Consider the following 20,341-nt stretch of genomic DNA (forward strand, 5'->3'; position numbering starts at 1 on the left):
GTGTAGCACTTTTGGGTTCCTGTTCTCTACGATGACATGGAAATTCATCTCTGTTTTCTTTAGGAATTGTTCAAATTTTTTTTTTTCCAGCTGAAAACTTAATAAATTTCAATATCTAACTTTGTGAACGGCATTGATCACACTTGTATTTGTACGTACCCAGTTTAAGGGCCAGAGTTTTGCTGTTTTGTAAAAGAGATTGGAAACTCTCCCATTATTTTGTGAACCTGAGCAATGTAACATGGATTGGAATTACAATTAGTTTGCACAGGTGAACTTACTTAGCAGTATACTGTTGGTGGAAGAATCAGAAAAAAAAATATTGTAGTGATCTTTCTTCTTATACTTTTAGCCTGTTCTTTTCTACAGCTAAGCCATGTCTGTTTAGTTGGATTTTGCTGGATATTATTTAAGAATGCAGGAGAAAATTGATGAGATTAATAAGCCCCCATGATCCCTGGCTCATTTATTCCACAGACCTTTATGGAGCCTGTGTTCTGTGGAAGGTCTTATGTTAGCAGTGGGGACACTGGGAGAAGCAGGACACCCCCATACCTAGAGTGGGAGTCTAAAGTCACTCTGAGGGCCCAAGGCCATCTCCAGGCAGCTGAGTTCTTGCTAACTCACCTGCCACTCCTCACCCTCTTTGGCTAAAACAGCATCTTTTATACAAAAGTTTACAAAGTCTGGTGACTGAAGAGGGGCCCCCATGTGAAGGTGAGTGGTTCCCTGTGCTCCCCTATGGTCATGGGTGCAGCAGGCCCCATCCAGCATCTGTGCTGGGACTGCAGCCTTCTCTCAAGGGTTAAGGAGGCCCCCTACTGAGTGAGGATGAGAGGGTCCAGGCACGACAGAACAGAGGGTCCCAAAGAATACACTCCACTCCTACTGGGCATCCTGGGGGACCTAGTCTGGGTTGGCAGGCTGAGACCCCACGCCCCCTCACTTTCTCAGTGAACTCAGGGATTCAGAGGCTTGGAATTTGTGGTGCAGTCACAGATGGGCAGACAGAGGGGCCCACATCCTGCGGAGACTCGAGGAGACTGGGGGTCCCCAGGGGATGCATGTACTGCCCTCCTGACAGCCCTGGGGGACTGGGGTAATGGCGTCCAGATGTGACATCACTGATCCCAATGGGAGGGAAGAAGTGAGGGCCTGGGTCATGTGCCCAGGTTCAGGTCAGCAGAGTGAAGGAATCCAGCTGTGCTATGAGTCAAGGTAGAACCCTGAGGTGGGCTCTGGGACCCCAGGACATCCAGGATGTCAGTGCTATCGGACCCTGGGTCCCCAGCAGTGTTGTGGGAATAAGCCCCCTACTCCCGCTTGCCTCTAAGGGGTCCTGGCTGGGGAGGGCCTGGTTCTAAGGGGAACAATGTCAGGGTGAGAAGGTGGTGCCCAGACCTACTGAGAGTCAAAGTGAAGAGCAGGAGGTTTGAGGACGGCCGGGTACATCCTCCCAGCTCTGGGAAACCCTGGGCATGGAACCCTGATGTCATGTCCACAGACTGTCCTTAAGGGTCTCGGTGCAGTGGCGGCCTTGGTGTGAGGGTCCCACCTCTGATCAACACAAGGGGCATTCCTGGAAGTGCTAGGGCTCAAGATGAGGACCTTGAGAGAGGACACAGGGAACCCTGCAGGTCCCAGGACCTGCTGTCAGCCTAGGGCAATTCTGGTGGCTGCATAAGCACAAGGTCTCAGGGACATTGGAGAATTTACATAAGGGGCGGGACCTCATAGACTGGTGATGAGATTCTTGGGTTCTGAAAGAGTTTAGGTGAGGACCCTGAGGGAGAACTTAGGGGACCCCTCAAGAGGAGACTTAAGTTGCCTGTGTCAGACCATCCTGGGTGCGTTTCTCAGCCAAGGCCCATGGTCCCGATCTGTTCCCTGCATCACTCCTGTCTATGGTTTGATCCTAGGAATCAGGCTTGTGGTCGAGATGAGTGACCTGAGTAAGCCAAGCAAGACCAAGGAAGATCTTCAGGACCCAGGAGAGGCTCAGGGCCCTGTGGAGGTGCAGCTCTTGGGGGCTGAGGTGGGGGAGGCTGAATCCCCCTTGGCCTCCTCTGAACCTGGGGAGGGCAGCCACTCTGCCTGCTATGAGTTCCTGTGGGGTCCGCAAGCCTAGGCGGAGACCAGCAAGTGGCAAGTCATGGTGTTTCTGTTCAGAGTCAACCAAAGACAGGGGGCCTTCCCACCCTTGTCTGCAGTGGTGGCAAGGAAGGAGGAAAAGGGGGCCTGAGTCAGAGCAGCAGCCAGGTGATCTTTCCCTCTGTGATTGAAGACGGAGCAGTCAGCCTTCAGAAGTGAGGGCCAGGGCCAGTTGAGGGAACCTCTGTGTAGCATCTTTGGGTTCCTGTTCTCTACGATGACATGGAGATTCATCTCTGTTTTCTTTAGAAAATTTCCAAACTTTGATAGTTTAAGAGAAGGCTGATACCGCTGCTGCTAAGTTGCTTCAGTCATGTCCAACTCTGTGCAACTCCATATATGGCAGCCTACCAGGCTCCCCATCCCTGGGATTCTCCAGGTAAGAATACTGGAATGGGTTGCCATTTCCTTCTCCAATGCATGAAAGTGAAAAGTAAAAGTGAAGTCCTTCAGTCGTGTTCAACTCCTAGCGACCCCATGGACTGCAGCCTACCAGGTTCCTCCATCCGTGGGATTTTCCAGGCAAGAGTACTGGAGTGGGTTGCCATTGCCTTCTCTGGACAGAAGGCTGCTGCTGCTACTGCTAAATCACTTCAGTCGTGTCCAACTCTGTGTGACCCCATAGACGGCAGCCCACTAGGCTCCCCCATCCCTGGGATTCTCTAGGCAAGAACACTGGAGTGGGTTGCCATTTCCTTCTCCAATGCATGAAAGTGAAAAGTGAAAGGGGAAGTCACTCAGTCGTGTCTGACTCTTCGCGACCCCATGGACTGCAGCTCACCAGGCTCCTCCATCCATGGGATTTTCCAGGCAAGAGTACTGGAGTGGGTTGTAAAAGAGATTGGACACTCTTCCATTTTGATTTGTGACCCTGAAAGGGATACATTGGAATTGGAATTAGAACTGTTTTGGAGATGTGAGCTTACTTAACAGCAATATTGATGGGTGAGATTTAGACAATAATAAAGGTGATCATAGTAAATTCATGTTTTTGTCCTTTTGAGGTATCATTTTCAAAAACTAAATTATCTCTTTTTACTTTGATTTGTCTGGGTTATTTAAGGAGGTAACAGGCAATTAATCTGAGCTCCTACCCACTGGCTCATTGATTCCGAAGACCTTTACAGAGCCTCTGCTCCCTGAAAGGCCATGTTAGCAGTGAGGACACTAGGAGAAGCAGGACAACCCCCACTCCTAGAGCAATGGTCTAGGAGCCAGAGTCACAGAAGTAAGTTGAAGAGTCGTCCTCTAGTCCCACAGAACAAGTCAACACGGGGCAGGGCAGTGGGGCTCCAGGAGGAGCAACCCGGGGTTAGTGTCTGAGCCAGGTCACTTTGGGGCTTTGGAAAGCTGGGTTCCTTCTGGGAGGGGTGATTTTGATGAGGCTGGATGGTGGCACCCCTCAGTATTGCATTGTGTCTTAGGGGTGATGGGAAAGTCTGAAAGGGATCATTGCTGTGAGGTGTCCTTTTGCATCTTGGATAAACCCCAGAGACATCTCCTTCTGGGGCAGGAAGGAAGGGGTCCTGGCTCTTGGCACATTGCTATTGACCACAGGGGTAAAGGATGTGTTTTCCACCCATATCTGCAAGGAATCCTGGAGAACTTTGGTCACACTCCCTTTGAAGTGATGCCCAAGCAATCCATGAACTACCCTCTCTTTCCTGGTACCAGGGATCCAGAACGTAAGGTGTTAATGAGCTTTAAATTATCTCATTTTTTAATTGGCCATTAATCAACGACCTGATCTTTGTTGGGGCTGCAATGAAGGAATATAATGGTTTGGATGGAAGACAGGCTGGGACAGAGACAAAGAGTGGTTCTTGCTTTTCCTGGAGCAGCTTTTTCCTGCTGGAACACTCCTCAACAACCAAATTTAACAGGCGCTCTAACTGGAAATGGGGCTTCTGGGGTACCTCAAAGGTTAAAAACCTGCTTGCATTGTGGGAGACCTGGGTTTTAGCCCTGGGTCAGGAAGATCGCCTGGAGAAGGGCATGGCAACCCACTCCAGTATTCCTGCCTGGAGAATCGCAAGGACAGAGGACACTGGTGGTTTACAGTCCATGGAATCTCAAAGAATTGAACACAACTGAGCTAATAACACTATGGTCCACTATGGTCTAACTGGAAAAGTTAACTAGTTTTATATATGAATCATCATGTTTGGCTGATTAGCTGTTCCACATCCTATTGAAGTGCATATTCTCGGACATGGCCTGGACCACAGACCAACCAACCCCTTCCCACAGTGGAGAGTGGAGGAGTGTCTGAAGGCAACAGTGTGAGAGATTCTTGCCCCACCATCACAGTGCCAACAGAGGCCAGGCCCTTCCAGATGCATCGCATCCCTCAGGTGCATCCTGCAGCCCAACACATGGGGCTCCTCACACTAGCCGCAGTGAGGGTGGGGAGTAGCTGGAGGGCCTCTGGGCTGGGGACTCCAATGTGGGAATGCCAAGGGCAGAGGCAGGAGAGTGAGGCTGAGAAAGGCAGGCCTTGGACATCATGAGTGCTTGTGTGTACACAACGCAAGTATCCTGAGCCACAGCTTAAAAAACTTGGTGCCACACAAACACACTGCCAGGGCCCACATGGTGCCTGAAGGAGGGGGACCAGAAAAGGCAGCTCCCTCAGAACACAGGGGGTGAGGAGGGGACCAGAGAGGGGGCAGGCAAGAATGGCCACCTAGCCAGGCTGCCACAAATACCACGGTCTTTGGTCCCCTTCAGAGGAGCCAACAGGGTCCCCCACTGATGATCACAGCCTTCAGGGTCGTGTCCCAGTCAGATGAACCTACCTAAAGGAATGTTTTGTCAACCTGTTTAACAGTGCAAAGGCAAGGGAGCAAACTCAGGTCGTGGCCTGCAAGCTCCATTCTAGCCTCCAGTCCTCAGGCTGAAAGGCCCCTGGGCAAGCCTCTTCCACACCCTCTTAGCTCTCCCCTTTCAGACACCAGGCAGTGGCCCTCACACAGGGCAAATGACTCCACTGAGTGGCAGAACTCCACTTTCTCTAGGGGGACAGTGCCCTAGGGTCCTCACACACTGGCCTCTCCAAGGTGCCAGTCTGTTCCCTACATGGTGATTTAGAAGAACAGTGGCCACAAAGGTCAGAGAAGAAACATCTCTAAACCCACTGCCCTATCACCCATGTGCACTGAAGACAGGTGACTTTCAATGGAGTTTTGTCCACTCCCACACATGGACACTCATCCATTTTCAAATACAGGTAGACGGGGGCTTCCTCTGGTGACATCTAGCTCAACAAGTCTGACATGTCTCTGGGAATGAGCGTCTGTAAAGGAAGCCCCTTGAAAGGTGCCTAACCAGTGAGCCAACAAAATCATTTGATGTATCTGCCATCTAGGTAAGGGAGAACAAGTCCACAGTGGTGGTGGGGACAGGGGCAGGGGCAGAGAAGATCAGAGCTGGCCTCAGAGAGGACCAGTGAAATGTTTGTTTTCAATAGAACAGGCTGTACCTTGAGCCCCCAGTCAAGTCCTTCAAAGGGCAGGTACCCACAGACACCCAAGTTGGACATGGGAGGCCAGGATCAGGGGTAGCAGAAGCCCAATCAACCCATTTATGAAGGAAACAGTAATTTTGAGGCAGCCTCCGGGGAGGCTGAATTCGAGGCTCTGGGCAGGGGACAAGAAAAGCACACATACAGGTGTTCCAAAAGTGAGCACTCTAGGGCCAGGAGAGCAGTCTTTATGGGAAGAAATGGAAACTGAAGACAGCAGCCTATGATCTGCAGTGGGATGTTGTCTGGGGGTGGGCAGAGCTCGGGAGGCTGCAAACTCAGCAAAGCACATGGCTGTGCCCTCCCATGTGGCATCCTGGAGAGTCTTTGTCTCAGGTATTTGGGGAACAGTCAAGTGGAACTTGAGGCTGCTCACACTGTGCTCAAGCACAGCTCTACTCTGGGGAGAGCCCGACCTAGGGAGTGGAGGGGGCAGGACAACAGGACTCTGACTTTGGGGCCATCTGAGTAGGACAGACCCACCAGCAGCACCAGCCAGAAGACAACAAAGCCAGAAGAGGGGCAAGGCCAAGGCCAGAGGGTGGGGAGGTGGGACCACCAACACAGGCTAGGCTAACCAGCCCACTAAGGATCCCATCTTCTGGGAGGGACAGTTGCCAGGGGCCCATCTGACCCCTGGGATCTCTCACAGTGGTAACTAAGCCAGGACTCGCCAGGGCCTGGCCCTTAAGCAAAAGCCAACCACAGGCCTGCCCGTTGGTAGGGAGGGGGTGAGGCCAGGGGCACATTTGTCAACCCATACAGGGCCTAGTCCCCTGAAACAAGGCACCTGGCAGCAGACGGGAGCCTTTGCAGGCAACCTGAAACATACTTTTCTGTACTTTCAGAAAAGAGACCAGCTGGGGATCCATCTCTGTCCCCAGACCCCTCCCCCACACTGAGCCAGGGCTGCCTCTCCACATCACCTCTGTGACATCATGAAACAGTTAAGGAAGCTGACCACTTAATTGGCTGCCTGGCCCATGACCCAGATTCTAGAATCTCCAGAGAGTATTTATGGGGCACCCCGACCCTGGCCTGAGGCCCTTCTGCCCTGAGCATTCACTGCTGGGGTAGAGAATGCTCCTGAGCTAGACTGGCTCTATGGCTAGTCAGAGCTCCCACAAGGCACACACAGCCCCGCTGGCCCCACTAACTTGTGGGGAGCCTGCAGCAGGGGACCCCCATGATTCCTCCCCAGATCTAAATGTTGATTCAGGAGAGACTTTGGAGAAGCAGGGTGACCAACCCAAGAGCCCAGATCCAGGTCTCCATGACAATCTGCCCCCACAGGGCCCGAAGCCAGAAATGGCCAGCAAGGAAGAGAACAACACCTTCCTTGGGCTGTCCTTCCCCAGGAAGCTCTGGAGAATCGTGGAGGATGAGGCCTTCACCTCTGTGCGCTGGAACGATGAGGGAGACATGGTGGTCATTGAGGCAGATCTCTTCCAGACAGAGGTCCTCCAGCGCAGAGGTGCAGACCAGATCTTTGAGACAGACAGCATCAAGAGCTTCATCCGTGAACTGAACCTGTATGGTTTCAGTAAAATCTCCCCTTCGGATCACTCTGCAGGGAAGAAGATGATGGTAATGTAGAAAGTCCTTTTGGGGAGGCTAGACTAGATAAGCTGAGTGCTGGACGGGTTTCATTTCCCAGGGGAACGTTGTTCTCATGAGAGGGTGGTTAAGGAAAGAGGAGAACACAAGGTCTGTCTTGTTTCACCACCCACCTTAGACAGGATCCACAGGGGTGACTCCAGACCCTGAGCGGCCACTGAATGTCAGGGACCGCCAGTAACACCTCAAGTGAGGATGGCCCCAGGGGCACTCTAGGGAGCAACATGCTAGGGCCTCATAACCTTCCACAATGAAGAGATCTTGTCTCTATACATAGGCATGGCTGGGACGGTGGTGGGGAGGAGGGTGGCTAGGAAGGCCTCTTCTCCCCCTTGCTGTCTAAAGTGATTCGTTTTCTTTCAGATCTATCGCAACTCCAATTTTCAGAGAGACAAGCCTCTCCTCCTGCGGAACATCCCAAAGAGAAAGAAGCGAGCGGTGGCGACCAGACACTCTCCTCGACTCCACCACAACCAGTGCACCCAAGAGGTGGGCAAGAAAGTCCACAAGGGAACCCCACCTGCTCGCAGAACCCCCAGCCGGCGATCATTTGTGCTCTCTCACCTTTGGTCTATGGGCAGTGTAGCCAGGCGGGCCGGGGCAAACCATCTCCCCAGGGAGCAGGGTGGCCCCAGTGGAAAGGGCACATCCAGCAATACCACGTCTGCACCCCCAGCTACTTCTGGAAGGGGGAGTACAGGGCAAATGCCCGAGAGCCTCCCAGAGTACCCAGATTATGATTCAGTGATGGCTTTGTACAACACCTGTTACTCCCTCCTGACGGCAGCCCTTTCCTTCACGGCCCCAAACGAGGCCCCTGAGGCAGAGGAGGAGCAGGGAGAGTCCTCAGATCACACATGTGTACTCTGTGAGCAGGTCAAGGACAAACCCAATCCCTGACCTCTCAGGTTATTAGGGACACTCAAAAGTACTCTTGTCATAAAAAATTGATTTTTGGCTCTAATAAAGTGGAGCAAAACTACACAGGAGTAAATAAAGAATTGAATGAAAACTGCGAGTCTGTGTTCTTTGTCTGTCCATGCTATTCACACGGCGCCGGGTGAGCCAGATGAGGCTGGAAGCCCACGCCTCATGCAGGCTTCTGTCTGGTCCCCGTGGTCCCTTTTCACTGGAAGCAGCAGCATTTCACATGCTTGGCCAAGGGTCTGGCTCACTAGCCGAGTGCTGAGGCCAGCCAGGACAGGCTGGTCACTGCTCAGCAGACGGCCCAGCCGGGCTCCTGACCTTGGGGTTGTCACCTTCCCTGAGTCATGCACCCTGAAGCAGAAGGGACTTCTCCTTGGTCCCCCAACAATGCCACAAGTTTCTGCTCAGCAGCTGAGCATCTCCAGCTGTTGATCCAGGGGCCACCCCTCAAGAGGCTGACCAGAAAGCAGGGTCACCCCACCGGCCAAGGGCCTTGCAAACACATGACATCAAACCCAAAGACAAGTACAAGGTTTCCACAAAGTGAACACCAGCCCTTGTCACTCTGCCCTCACAGGTGTATTTAGGAGCCTGTCTTTGGATGTGAGGCAGCCAGGCACCGCATCCAACACACATGCTTTATGAGCCAAGGGACACATTAGAGCAGGGCAAGGGTCACCTGCAAGGACAAACCACGGCCTGTTTCTGGGCCTGTGGGCCTCTCTGCCTGCCAGAGGCCTCACTGGCTGCTCACGCTCAGCCCCGCCCCTAGCCTTCCCCCATCACCCCCGGACACTGTTTGGACATCAGGGAGTTTGAACCAGAACAGAGAGGGGAAAACACTAACCAGTTTCATAACAACACATTTCTCTCAACCACCCAGACCCAGCAGGGCCAAAACGAGTGGCGATGCCATCTTATCATAAAGGTCAAAGTCCTGGAGACTCATGCTGAGTCCTGAGCTGCACCACATGAGGGGTATCCCAGACCCCCAACCCGCACCAAGTTGGCATCACACCCCAGGGTGGGGCTGATTGAGACAGAACCAGATGGGCACGTCCAGGAAGCAGTGGTGACTGGACAGTGTCACCATGTACAGGTGTCTTGGCCACCTTCCTCTCGAGAGCCCATCCTGGACAGGCCTCCTGCCCAAAGGGGATCAGGTGCTCGGGGATGTCCACCTGGAAGATGTCCTTCCCGCCCCTCCCAGGGACGGGCTGCAGCAGCCAGTGGGGCTTGGCGAGCACAGTCAGGTACTTCTGTCGAAGGTCGGGTAGCAGGGCTTGATTCTCCAGCTCCTCTACCTCATCGGCATCTAGGTTTTCTGGGCACAGCAAAGCGTCCCCAGTTTCCAGGAGACCTGTGTGCAAAGACAGGACACAGAAGGAGAACAAGGTGATTTAAAGTCATGCCTGCTAGAGACTAAGAGGAAACCCAAGGTGAAGCGGGTCCCCTGGATGAGCATTTTCAGATGGGCTCACCTTGGCGAAGGGAATTCGGTGCAAGGCCAAGCCAGGGAGGGAGTGAAATGAAAGGCAGAGGCCTGGTGCTCCATGAACCCACCTGGCCATGGCCAGTTCTCAGTCTGACCACTGCAGGCTGTAGGGACAGAGAAAGAGGGCTCTGGCAGGAGCCAGCAGGCATCAGGTCCCCAAGGGATTTACCAGCAGAGAGGTGTTGCTGTGGGGCCTCACCCCTGGGGAATCAGGGTACTTGCTCACGCCTGGCTGCTGGCAGTGTGGGTATTGAACCCAGGCTGGGTGCTTTACTGCCTCTCACGGTCTCTGCCAGGCACACAGACATACGTGAGGACACACACACACACACACACACACACACACACACACACACAAAGTGCATGTGCAGACCTAGACCCACCTCTGCTCAGAGCACAAATGGAGACTGAGGCCAGGGAGGTGGTCAGGCACCTCGTGCCATTGTCTCCCAGCCAAGTTACCCTCGCTGTCCCTCTGAAGAAATCTTAGCCTCCCCACCCCCCACAAACTGGTTCAACAGAAAACAAATGGACACAACCCGGCTGAGATCCAGGGCAGCACCAGGGGCCATGCAGGCAGCATGGGGCAGGGCCTCACTTGCCCATGATCACTGAGGCTGAACTTGTCCCCATCCCGCAGCAAGGCCTGGATCTGGGCGAGGCTCATCCTCAGCCTCTGCCCCAGCAGCTCCCTCCAGGCCACATCCACCCAGTCCCAGTGTGCTATGTGGATGGCCAGGGTACAGTGCCAGTGGTCATGTAACACGGGCCGCCATTGCCTCTCCAGGGGCTTGACACCATTTAAGATGAAACCCACTTAAGGCTGTCAGGACAGACAGCTGAACTTCACCTCCCAGGGTTCCAAGGGCTTCACGTGGCTGTGGATACACAGAACCACAAAGGTCAGGAGCCTGACCCAGCAGCCTCCAAACTCACAGGCCTGGTCCGGACTTCCGCTCTACATGCCCGAGCATCCTCCAAGCCTGCTGACACAGAATGTGTGTGTGTGTGGGGGGTGGTCAGAGAGGTCTGGCTTTTTCCATCTGTCTCCATGGGGTCCACTGATGGGAGGGTTGTGCCCCAGAATACCCGTCCTTCACATGCAGTCTGTGGGGAAGTCAGCAAGGAGGGCAGGACAGCAAGAGAGAGGCACATGGTGAGTTCCAAGACAGAGGGCACCAAAACCCTAGGAGCACTGAGGAGGGAGGCTTCACTGGCTTCACAGTGCAGTGGGCAGGTTTTGGTCCTCTCCAGCATAGATGGGCACTGTCCTGGGCTTAGCTTACACCACCCCCAGCCCCTACCCCACCCCTCAGCTCCTGGGCCCATCCCTGCCCATGCTCTGCAGATCTACCATCTTAGACCAGGGTTGATGAGGGCAGATCTGTGCTAACCAACCTGGCTTCTGTCCTGGGGCTGCCCTGGACCTCAGACAGCCTTGCCAGGTATCTTCCCCATGCCTTTGGGAGCCACCTTCCTTGCAGCCCTTCCCACACCACGGCCTCCACTGTTATCAGATGCCCTGGCCCCTGCCCAGAGCCTAGAGAAAGAACAAAGAGAAGGAACCTCTGGGATGGGTGTGCTCCCTGTACTTGCCAAAGTCTGGGACAGCACCATGCAGGGAAATACAGAATTCAAATAACCCGCTAGGTTACTGTCACCTCGTTTGACACCTGAGGAGGCACTGAAGGATAGAGAGATACCCCATAACTGCAAGGGACCTGACCACATGCACCTCTGTCCTCACTTCTTTCCTTATACCTGGAAGGGGGTCCCTGCTCACTGGAGGGGGTTGGAGGCAGAGGAGCAGAGGCGCTGGCCTGAACCTGAGCAGGGTCTCAGCACCTGGCTGGAAGCCTCTGTTTCCACGTGGCTGTGAGGACGGGGACACGGTCCCGGAAGCACCCAGCCCAGAGCCTCCGGGGCATTTCCTTCCCCGAGCACAGCAGAGATGCAGTTCTCACAGGCCCACAAGGCCCCACATGATCTGGCTCCCACCCTGGTGGCCTGCTCTCCTCGACCCTGGATTTACCCCTGGTTGCCATGAAGGCCGTCCATCCTTGGAACATTCCATTGTGTTCCTTCCTGAGAGCCTTTGTAGGGTGTGAGGAATCATATTGTGTCCCCTCAGAGTCAGGTGCTGGAGTCTCAATCCCAAGTACCTCGGTGTGAGTGTGATGTTACATACAAAGAAAAAGTCTTCACAGAGCTGATGGGGGTCAAGTGAGCTCAATAGGATGGATCCTCCTCTAACAGGATGGCTGTCCCCATACAAAGGACATATTTAGAGACAGACTGGCACACAGGAGAACCGGGGTGAAGAGGAAGGTGGAGATCTTCAAGCCCAGACATGACCACCATGGCCAGCAATGCCCGGAAGTGAGGGGGGAAGAGATGTGACAGACTCTCTCCACAGCCCTCATGAGAGCCAACGTCAGCCAACACCTCAACCTCGGCTGCTGGCCTCCTGAACCAACAAGGTTCATACTTTGAGCCACCAGGTGCCATCCTGATGCGACTGCCGGCAAATGAAGCCAGACGATCAGCCTTGCCCTGACATCTCTCTGCCAGGGAAATTGGGGCATGGGGGGATGTCTTCTCTAGTCCCAGGACCTTAGGTACACTCCTCCTCTTCTGCACAACTTCATGTGCATGTTTTCACCTCACACGGTGTCTGTTTACATCTCCCAGTTTCAGGGATCCAACAAGTTACTGATGCTTCCCCCTGATGGAAGGGAAGGGAAAACTCATTCTGCCAATACAGCCACTCAAGATGACCACACACTCACTGAGGAAACCATGCAGGAGGAGGCCTGGGGCAAAGAACACACACCTGAGGTACTGACACACACCAGCAAATGGCCTTCTGCAAAGGCATCCCCCGTTTCCACTCCAGCAACAACAGGCAAGGGTGTTATGTCCTCACACCCTGGCTGGCCCTGAGCATCATCATTTGGTTGAAACTTTGCCCACCTGCTGAGTGACAAAGGGTCACATTTTTCACTGGGTCTGGCTTGGTTCCCAGGTAGCCTGGCTGGCCCCTGGGGCTTGGTCATAGCTATGTCTTCTACTAGGGTATGTGACTGGATCCCAGGCTTGCCAGTTTCCACCATTCAGTTTTTTAGCCAACTCATCCCCTCCTGGGTGCCTCCAAATCTCATCAGTGTGGGTGGAATCCCTGAGCAAAAACGGGCTCAAGTACTTCTACCACTTGAAGCAGAGGGTGCCTGCTTGTTGGCCAGAGGAGAAAACACACTTCTGCCTGCTTGACTGGGCATCTTCACTTGCATGAGGACCAGAGGAACAGGAAGAAAATCATCAGTGACAATACACCAGTCTTGGACAAGCCACCACGGTCTTCTCCTCAGCAGAGGCCTCAGACCACAAGGACACAGTAGGGCCCAACTGATGAGAAACACATGTGCATGTTCCCTTAGGGTTGGTTCTGCTCATCACAGCAGCTGGCCTGTCCTTACGTGGCTGGGTAGGGACCCCACAATGCCTTAGTCAGCAGCACAGAAACCCATCCCGCAGGAGTGATGGTGATTTATAGTCCAGGAGACCCCCGCAAGGAACCAGAGAAAATGACTCCTCTCCTCACACTGCCACTCTGGAAGGATCCTGGGGTCACCATATTCAGTTGGCCGCCCTCCATGGACTTGTGGTTGGGTCCCACCAGGAGGGGAACCATGAACAAGCAGCTGAGCCCTGCAGGGTCAGGCCTGGGTGGGGGCTGCTCATAGGGGGAAGGTGGGGCTCGCTTGGGGTCACAGTCTGGGGGTGGAGTATGAGGCTGGAAGGAGGTCAAGGATGCCTTCACACGTGTCCCAGGGCATCACCAGGACACACACATGGAAAGAAAGCAGGTGGGGACTGTGGCCATGGAGGGGACCTGAATGTGCTGCTCGGCCGCATGGCAGGTGCTCCTGGTCCCAGAGCCTGGAAAGCCCTGTCTGGAGGTAACCTCCATGCATGAAGCAGGTCCCCCCTTCCTACAAACAGAGTGAGTCACGGGCACTTTGGGATGGCTGGACTGTGGCCGCCAGGCAGGACAGTGGTGCACCACCAGGACCGAGACTGCTGAGAGTGCTGGCTGGCCTCAGTTGCATGGCACCCACAAACACTGACACCTGTCATTTCTGGTGTGTACGGCTGCCTGTACACATGCAGGCACACATTTACATAGACACGCCCATACACAGACACGCACATATGAACAAAGGCGCATTCCTTCACTGGCCCTGTCTGCTAGGAGATGAAACAGAATCCACCACACTCTGAGGCACCTGGAAGGTCAGGCCGGGAGGAACCTGCAGATCAGCGGCCTGGAGAAGGACCCAGAGGAGGACCAGGAAGTGAGCGGCTGGGAAGAAGAGAGAGGCGGAGGCAGGAGGAACAGGGCAAGGAGTCAGAGGCTGAAGTGTGGGAAAGACCTGGGTGAGAAGGAGCTTCTGGAGAAGGAGGCAGGGTGGGGTGAGGCTGGGCCTGGGTGGAGCCATCACAGGCGGGGTGAGGCTGACAGGATTGAAGTCCAGGGAACCCACGGAGAGTGGGTCTGTCTAGCTTCATGGCGGAGGCCAGACTGTGCCCTTTTGAGTCCTTGCCATAGGCGTCCAGTCCGTGAGACTCAGCCAGAGTCAAAGTGACTGCGACCCAGGGTCTTCAGCAACTGCATCTGAGCTTCAGAGTGGACCCCAAGGGCCAGGGAAGCAGGTAGAGGGGCAGCTTCTGGGCAGAGTTTCCCATCTCTGGGCTGAAAGCCCAGGCTGGCTCCCCTCCAAGCCAACCTGGGACTGGTGGCCAATGCTGAGCAACAGTCTATTTTTTTGGAAAAGGCAGAATAAAATCCTCACTGTGTTTCCTGCTGCCCCTGGGACCTGAGATGTCTCAGAGAAAGGCAGCTTCACCTTCAAAACTGTTTCCTGTCCTCTTCCTCTCGTCTGGGGGCTCAGCCCACCCAGGGCAGCCACCTGACTCTGCTCCTGACCGCCACCCTCCCTGCTGTGTCCCTGCCTCCCAAGTGACTGATCACAGTAAATACTCTTTTTCCTGTCCCCACTGCTACTAGCTGAGCTCAGGCCTCATGGCCTGGGGCTGGTGCTGTCAGCCTACAGCCCCCTATCAGTCTGGACCCCTCTTGTCTCTCCTCCTCCAGACAGCATTGCACACACCACTGATTCTGTGTAACACCACAAGCACATCTGTCCTCAACCCTGGAAGGAAAGCACAGTGGAGCCCTCTCCTATTTAAGCCCCAACCCATCTGTGGTACCTTGGGGGGCTTCCAGTAGTCCCAGGTCTCCTTCCTTGTCACCCAGCACTCTGTTAGCTGTGCTGGCCCTGGGCTCTGTGCAGAGCTCATCTGGGCCCCCACACTTTCTCATGCAGTTCTGCCCCTGGACCATTGGCCAATCTTGTCCTGCCCCTGGACCTCTGGCTCCTCTTGTCCTGACCACCTACTGTCTTCCCTCCAGGCACGACTGTAACACCCCTTTCTACATTTGCCCAAGTATCAGGCACTCTCATCTGGGAGTTCTGGGGCATCTTGCATCTTCCTGCTGCCCGCCTTTGTCCCCTACTTTCTCCCAGACTGTGGCAGTTGTGCATGAGTCTGGACCCCCACAGGGTCGCTGAGACCCAGGAAGGCAAGGCCAGGATCTCCTTGGTTCCTGTTAGCTGGGTACCCACACAACTGCTGCTGTGGGAATGTTGAGTCAGCAGGCAGCCTGCTCTCTCCTTGCAGAAGCCTCCTGACCACAAGTTGAAGGGCAGGGGCTGCCTCCTGAATTTGAGGCCTCAGCACTGTGGGGACCCAAGCAATCAACACAAACTCCCTCATGCTGGCGCCCCACTCCTCGCCCCAAGACTGGTTACCAGCTGCCTCCAGACACCCCAGACACATATGAAACCAGTAGTGGTTTCAGATCATGAGGGAGGGTCCTGTGAATAGTGGATGGGCTGCTGCTGTTCTTCCCACATCCTGGTTTTGAACTATACCTCGCCCAGCGAACTGGACACCTATGAAGTGTGGCTGCTGATGGGGGCAGCTGTGAGGCCCTGCTCCATGGCATTGCTCTGCACCTGTCCCTTCCCTGCTGCTGGCCCCAGCTCTCCTCACGTGCCCAGATGTGAGGACTGAGCCATGTGGATTGCTGCCTCCGAACCCCACCTGGATCTCTGAGGCTTGATGAGGGTTCCATTTTGTCCCTGCTGTATGTTTGTGGGCAGCACTGACCTGGGACAGGCTCAACCCAGATTCTCGGTTTCCCTTGTGTCCTCCTTGGCCGATGTGTTTTCCTCTCTGAAATGCCTGTTACCCATCTCTCCGCTGAGCTCTGTGTCCTATCTGTACTGAGTTGTGGGCACTTCTTTCAGGGTGTGGGTGCTCATCCCGCCCTGGTGTTTGTATTGCAGATTCGTCCTCTTCTGTTTGGAGGCTAGCAGTGGACTCAGTATTTACCTAGTGTCTCGGAGCCATAGGTGCCCCACAGGTCAGCCTGTGTCTGTCAGGTCCTCCCACCGGGGGCCACCATCCACCCCCAGGCTTGGCACCTGGAGTGAGCAGTCCCTGAGGAGACGCTGCCTTGGCATCCAGCACTCTGCCCGTGAGAGAGGGCTCCTTCACATCTGTTTCAGTCCCTTGGTACCTGCCTAGCTTTGGTTCTGGGCCTTAGACTCCCACATGCAGGACAAGCCCAGGGGCAGCCATGTAGCTTCAGGAGGTCAGCCAGACCTACTTCCCCTCTGTCCCCAGGGCAGCTCCTGTTGACTGCACCTCTCTCCATATGGCCCAGATGGAGGGGCCAGCCTGAGAACTGGATGCATTTCTGATTTAATCTCAGTTCTGATGCAGTTATTTGAGAAGATGTGGCACACATGGGACCTGTGGACATGGATGGCCACTCTGCTGCTGCTCCTCAGGGTGCTGACTGCCCAGGGGATGGGGCACCACCCAGGGGGGGCTGGGGGGTCTTCTGTGACCCTCTGACGCTGCCCTGCTTGCATTCACATCACAGGCTTTTATATCACGTCTGACCAGAGGATGGGAGATGCTGGTTTCCACATGTCCATCACTCCCAAGCTCTGGGGTCTATGGGGGCTTCACTGTCCTCCATCTGGGCAGGTTGGCCATGACCTGGGTGCCACAACCCTCAGCACTGGAGGGGGCTTCTGGACACCAGGCTGCGGCCCACAGAATGGATCCAGCTTAGTTTGTGAGAACGAGAAGCAGGGAGGGTGGACTGAAGTGTGCGTTGCCATCCCATACTCATGGTGAGAGGACTTCAGTGAGTAGACTCTCCTGCTCTGGGTGGGAGCCCCATCCAGCTACCTTTTGAATGCTGTGTGCCCACCATGGCGACTTGGCCAAGCACAGAGAGGGTGTGAGGAGTCAATAGCAGAGGATGCCCATAAAGTGTCACCTTAAGTGAGAAGGTTATCCAGTTCGTGAGTGGGGCGTGTATCCCCCCTCTTTTTCTATGCGTTTCTCTTTTAATCGATGGAGTTCACACAGGGTTTCCATTCGGCCTTACCATCTTTTCCTCACATCACATGTTCCCCCAGGTTCTGAAGGACTCCTCGACAGATGTCTCACTAAGCCCTGCACCTGGCTGTGGGGGATACTGCATTCCAGGTCCCCCAGCTCAAGACCAACTGACAAATCCTCAGGACTGGGCCCATGTCCCTTGCCCCTTGACCCCCTTGTGCCCAGAAACCCCAGCCCAAGGGGTGGTCCAGAAGGGGTTGCAGAGTCAGAGTTAACAATGTCTCTCATGTTGTGTCACATTGACTGTGTGTCTGGCAACCTCCACCCCTCTGGTGGTCCCACCTCACTGTGTGGGTTCACCATCTCAGAGCCTGAGGTCCCTTTGGGAGGGGATGGGGTCATTCCCGTGTCTGTTTGCTGTGGTATGGCAGCATCCTTCTCCCGGGGTCCTGCCCCATTCCTGTTCCTCAGTTCCAGACCTGAGAACTAGCTCAGTGGCTGAACCTGGGCGAGGGATCTTGACCTGTTTACTGGGATGGCTGCCCTAGGCCTCAGTGTCATTTAGACTATACCTTGGTTGGTTACCCACCTATCTAGCTTCCAGGAGGCCGTGTTGTGTTGACTACTTGCCCTGCTCTGTGGGTCCGGCCTCCTGGGAGGCGGCAGCCTTCGTCATGGTCCCTGGCTCCTGGCAGCTCAGTGCAACCCCATGACCTCTGCTGCAGCCCCTGGGCAGCAGGTATGGGGGAAGGGGGGTGTTGTCCATCTCCTCCATCACCCAGCCCGGAATGCCCAGCCTGTGTTGCACAGTGATTTTGCTCTGCTTGGTGGCTGGGCAGTAGATGATCAGCTCTTCCCGCGCTTCCTTGGTTTTTGTGCTGGTAGTGCCGTGGGTCCTGCTGCAGATCAGGGCAGCCAGCTCCCCTGATTTCTGGGACAGAGGGGCACCTATGGTGGAGGACTCTGGTCCAGTTTGCTCCCTGGTGGGGGAACCAGCTCTTTATGGGGTGGGGAGGTGGGCTGCTCCTGCAGGCTCAGAAGTTCAGAGATGTCTGGGATGTCCCGGTCTTCTAGGGCCTGCCTCCCAGTCTCCCTGGCCTTCATGTCAGGGATGCATGTTTTCCCAAGAGGACATCCAATGCCAGTGGGTCAGGCCTGCCTTGGTGGAACATTCAGTGTCTTTGAGATTCAGCCACTCCTATTGAATCTTGGGCCGATGTTTGTCCACTGCCTGAAGCTTTGTCAGCTTCCAGGGAGACCCTGGCCACCATCCCACCTTGGTTCTCACTGTTCTTCATCCTGGGCTGGTCATCCGCCTGAAGACAGCAAAGATAAGAAGTCACTACCCTCTATTCACCCCACATTCCACATGCCTGGATCTTACTTGCTGGGGAATTCCTCTCCCCTTGCCAGCCCAGAAAAGTTCTAGCAGCTGGACTGTGGTCTTGAGCCCAGGTCTGAGTGCACATAGACTACCCCCAGGATGGGTCCTCATAACCAGTGGGACAGGGATGTCAACCAAGTACCGGGCCCATCTTGCCACTTCTACTTGGACCACTCCAGGGCCAGCCTTCTTGGTATGGGTCCTTTGTGAGGCTGTTCACACGGGTGGGGAGGGTGGGGAGTTGGTGCTGGAGGCTGGCTGGGGACTCACTACCAAGGGGACAGGGAGCAGGCATGGTTGAACAGGGCATCCCTTCACCTGTGATGTTGACCTGACAGTTCCTGCCAGCCCATCGGGAGGTGCATAGCACAGACAGGCATTGGAGGTGTCCACAGTGGGCCCTGGTGTTCAGGACCTCACAGTGCCTGAGGCCTCGTGATTGCTATTGACCGAGCAGGAAAACAGAAACCAGGATTTGGTGCCCAAGCAGTGGCTGTGTGTACACACAGGACACCAAGTGCTTTTGCCCAGGTGGCACCACACTCTGCCCTGCATGCAGCCTGGTGGGAGGGGCTCTTGGCATCTTTTGCATCAGACAACTGCTGGGTTGGGCAAGAGAACTGCTTCCAGTGTGCTGGTCACAAGCTGCCGAGGACCAGCCCCGGCTGATCCAGGGTACTCGAAGGAGAGACGGCGTCGGCGAGGGTCAGGATACGATAGCTTCAATTAGATATTAATTAGAGATATAAAGAGTAATAGAATAAGGATAGCTCAGTAGGAAAATTCAGTGGAGAAAAGAGGCTGAGTAGCTTGGTTTACGCGGGAGACCAATAAAACTTCAAGACAAGAAGCTTGCACCACTTACGTAGGCCGCAGGCGTCCTTCCGTTCTCCCGAAGGAGAGGAGACACTGAGGCCTCCCCGGTCGGATCTTAGAAGCCCAGGCATAATTAGTAAGCATGGTGGGTTCCGCGCTCCAGATGGAGACTCAGCCAGAGGGAGAGAGAGACATGGGGAGACCAGTATTTCGAGAAACTGATCCCAATTCTTTATTTTCCAGAGTCTGTTTTTATACACTAAGATGTTATACAAAAGTCACGTGGGGACAGCAGTCCTGACTTTTATTAAAGTCAGGTGCTTCACACAAATGTATACAGAGGTCTTAGGGGTGTTACATCATCTTCTGGCCAGGGGGGCCTGCTGACAATTTACGACCCTCTCCTTGTGACAGCGGTCAGTCAATCAGGACACTTATTTCTCCAGGGCTGATTATTCTCAAAACAGACGCCACCCAAATAAAGTTACATTCCTACAGGGTGAGGGTGTAGTGGGTTTTAGTTAAGGAAAGAATTTACTTAGCCTAAGGTCTAACGTGATTAATATCAAAGGTTAATTCTATATATTCATTAATGTGTGTAAGGGCAGGGGATGTGGAGACTTAGCAACAAACATTGGCTCAACAAATGAAAAACCCTTCACCAACACAATTTCTAATTAGCCCATTATACTTATACTAATAGTTTTCTAACTTTTCTAAGGAACCTGTTTTTAGAAGGTTTAAAGCATCTTGTGCTTCTCACGGTTGGGAGGCTGTGAGCGATCACATGTGGCCGGACAAGCCTGTCAGGCAGGCCAGAGAACCTTCAGAGGAGTTTGTAGGTTAAAACACTCTTATCACGCCCAGGAATTATTATAAACTGGAGCTCTAAGTTAACTCCTTCTCCAAAAGAGGTGGTGGGGGACAGCCCCCCGTAAAGTCA

At 54.3% G+C, this 20,341-nt stretch overlaps 1 protein-coding gene across 1 annotated transcript; it reads left to right on the plus strand.

Annotated features, from left to right (window-relative positions):
• The first annotated feature begins 6,699 nt into the window (after positions 1 to 6,699).
• On the plus strand, positions 6,700 to 8,298 carry LOC139181010 (heat shock transcription factor, X-linked member 3-like). The gene is made up of 2 exons (XM_070783684.1): positions 6,700 to 7,261; positions 7,655 to 8,298. The coding sequence occupies exons 1-2, from the start codon at positions 6,779 to 6,781 to the stop codon at positions 8,189 to 8,191; spliced, it is 1,020 nt and encodes a 339-aa protein (XP_070639785.1). The 5' UTR covers positions 6,700 to 6,778; the 3' UTR covers positions 8,192 to 8,298.
• Positions 8,299 to 20,341: the final 12,043 nt, after the last annotated feature.

This window comes from Bos indicus, chromosome X, assembly GCF_029378745.1.
Source record: "Bos indicus isolate NIAB-ARS_2022 breed Sahiwal x Tharparkar chromosome X, NIAB-ARS_B.indTharparkar_mat_pri_1.0, whole genome shotgun sequence".
NCBI classification, from domain to species: Eukaryota; Metazoa; Chordata; class Mammalia; order Artiodactyla; family Bovidae; genus Bos; species Bos indicus.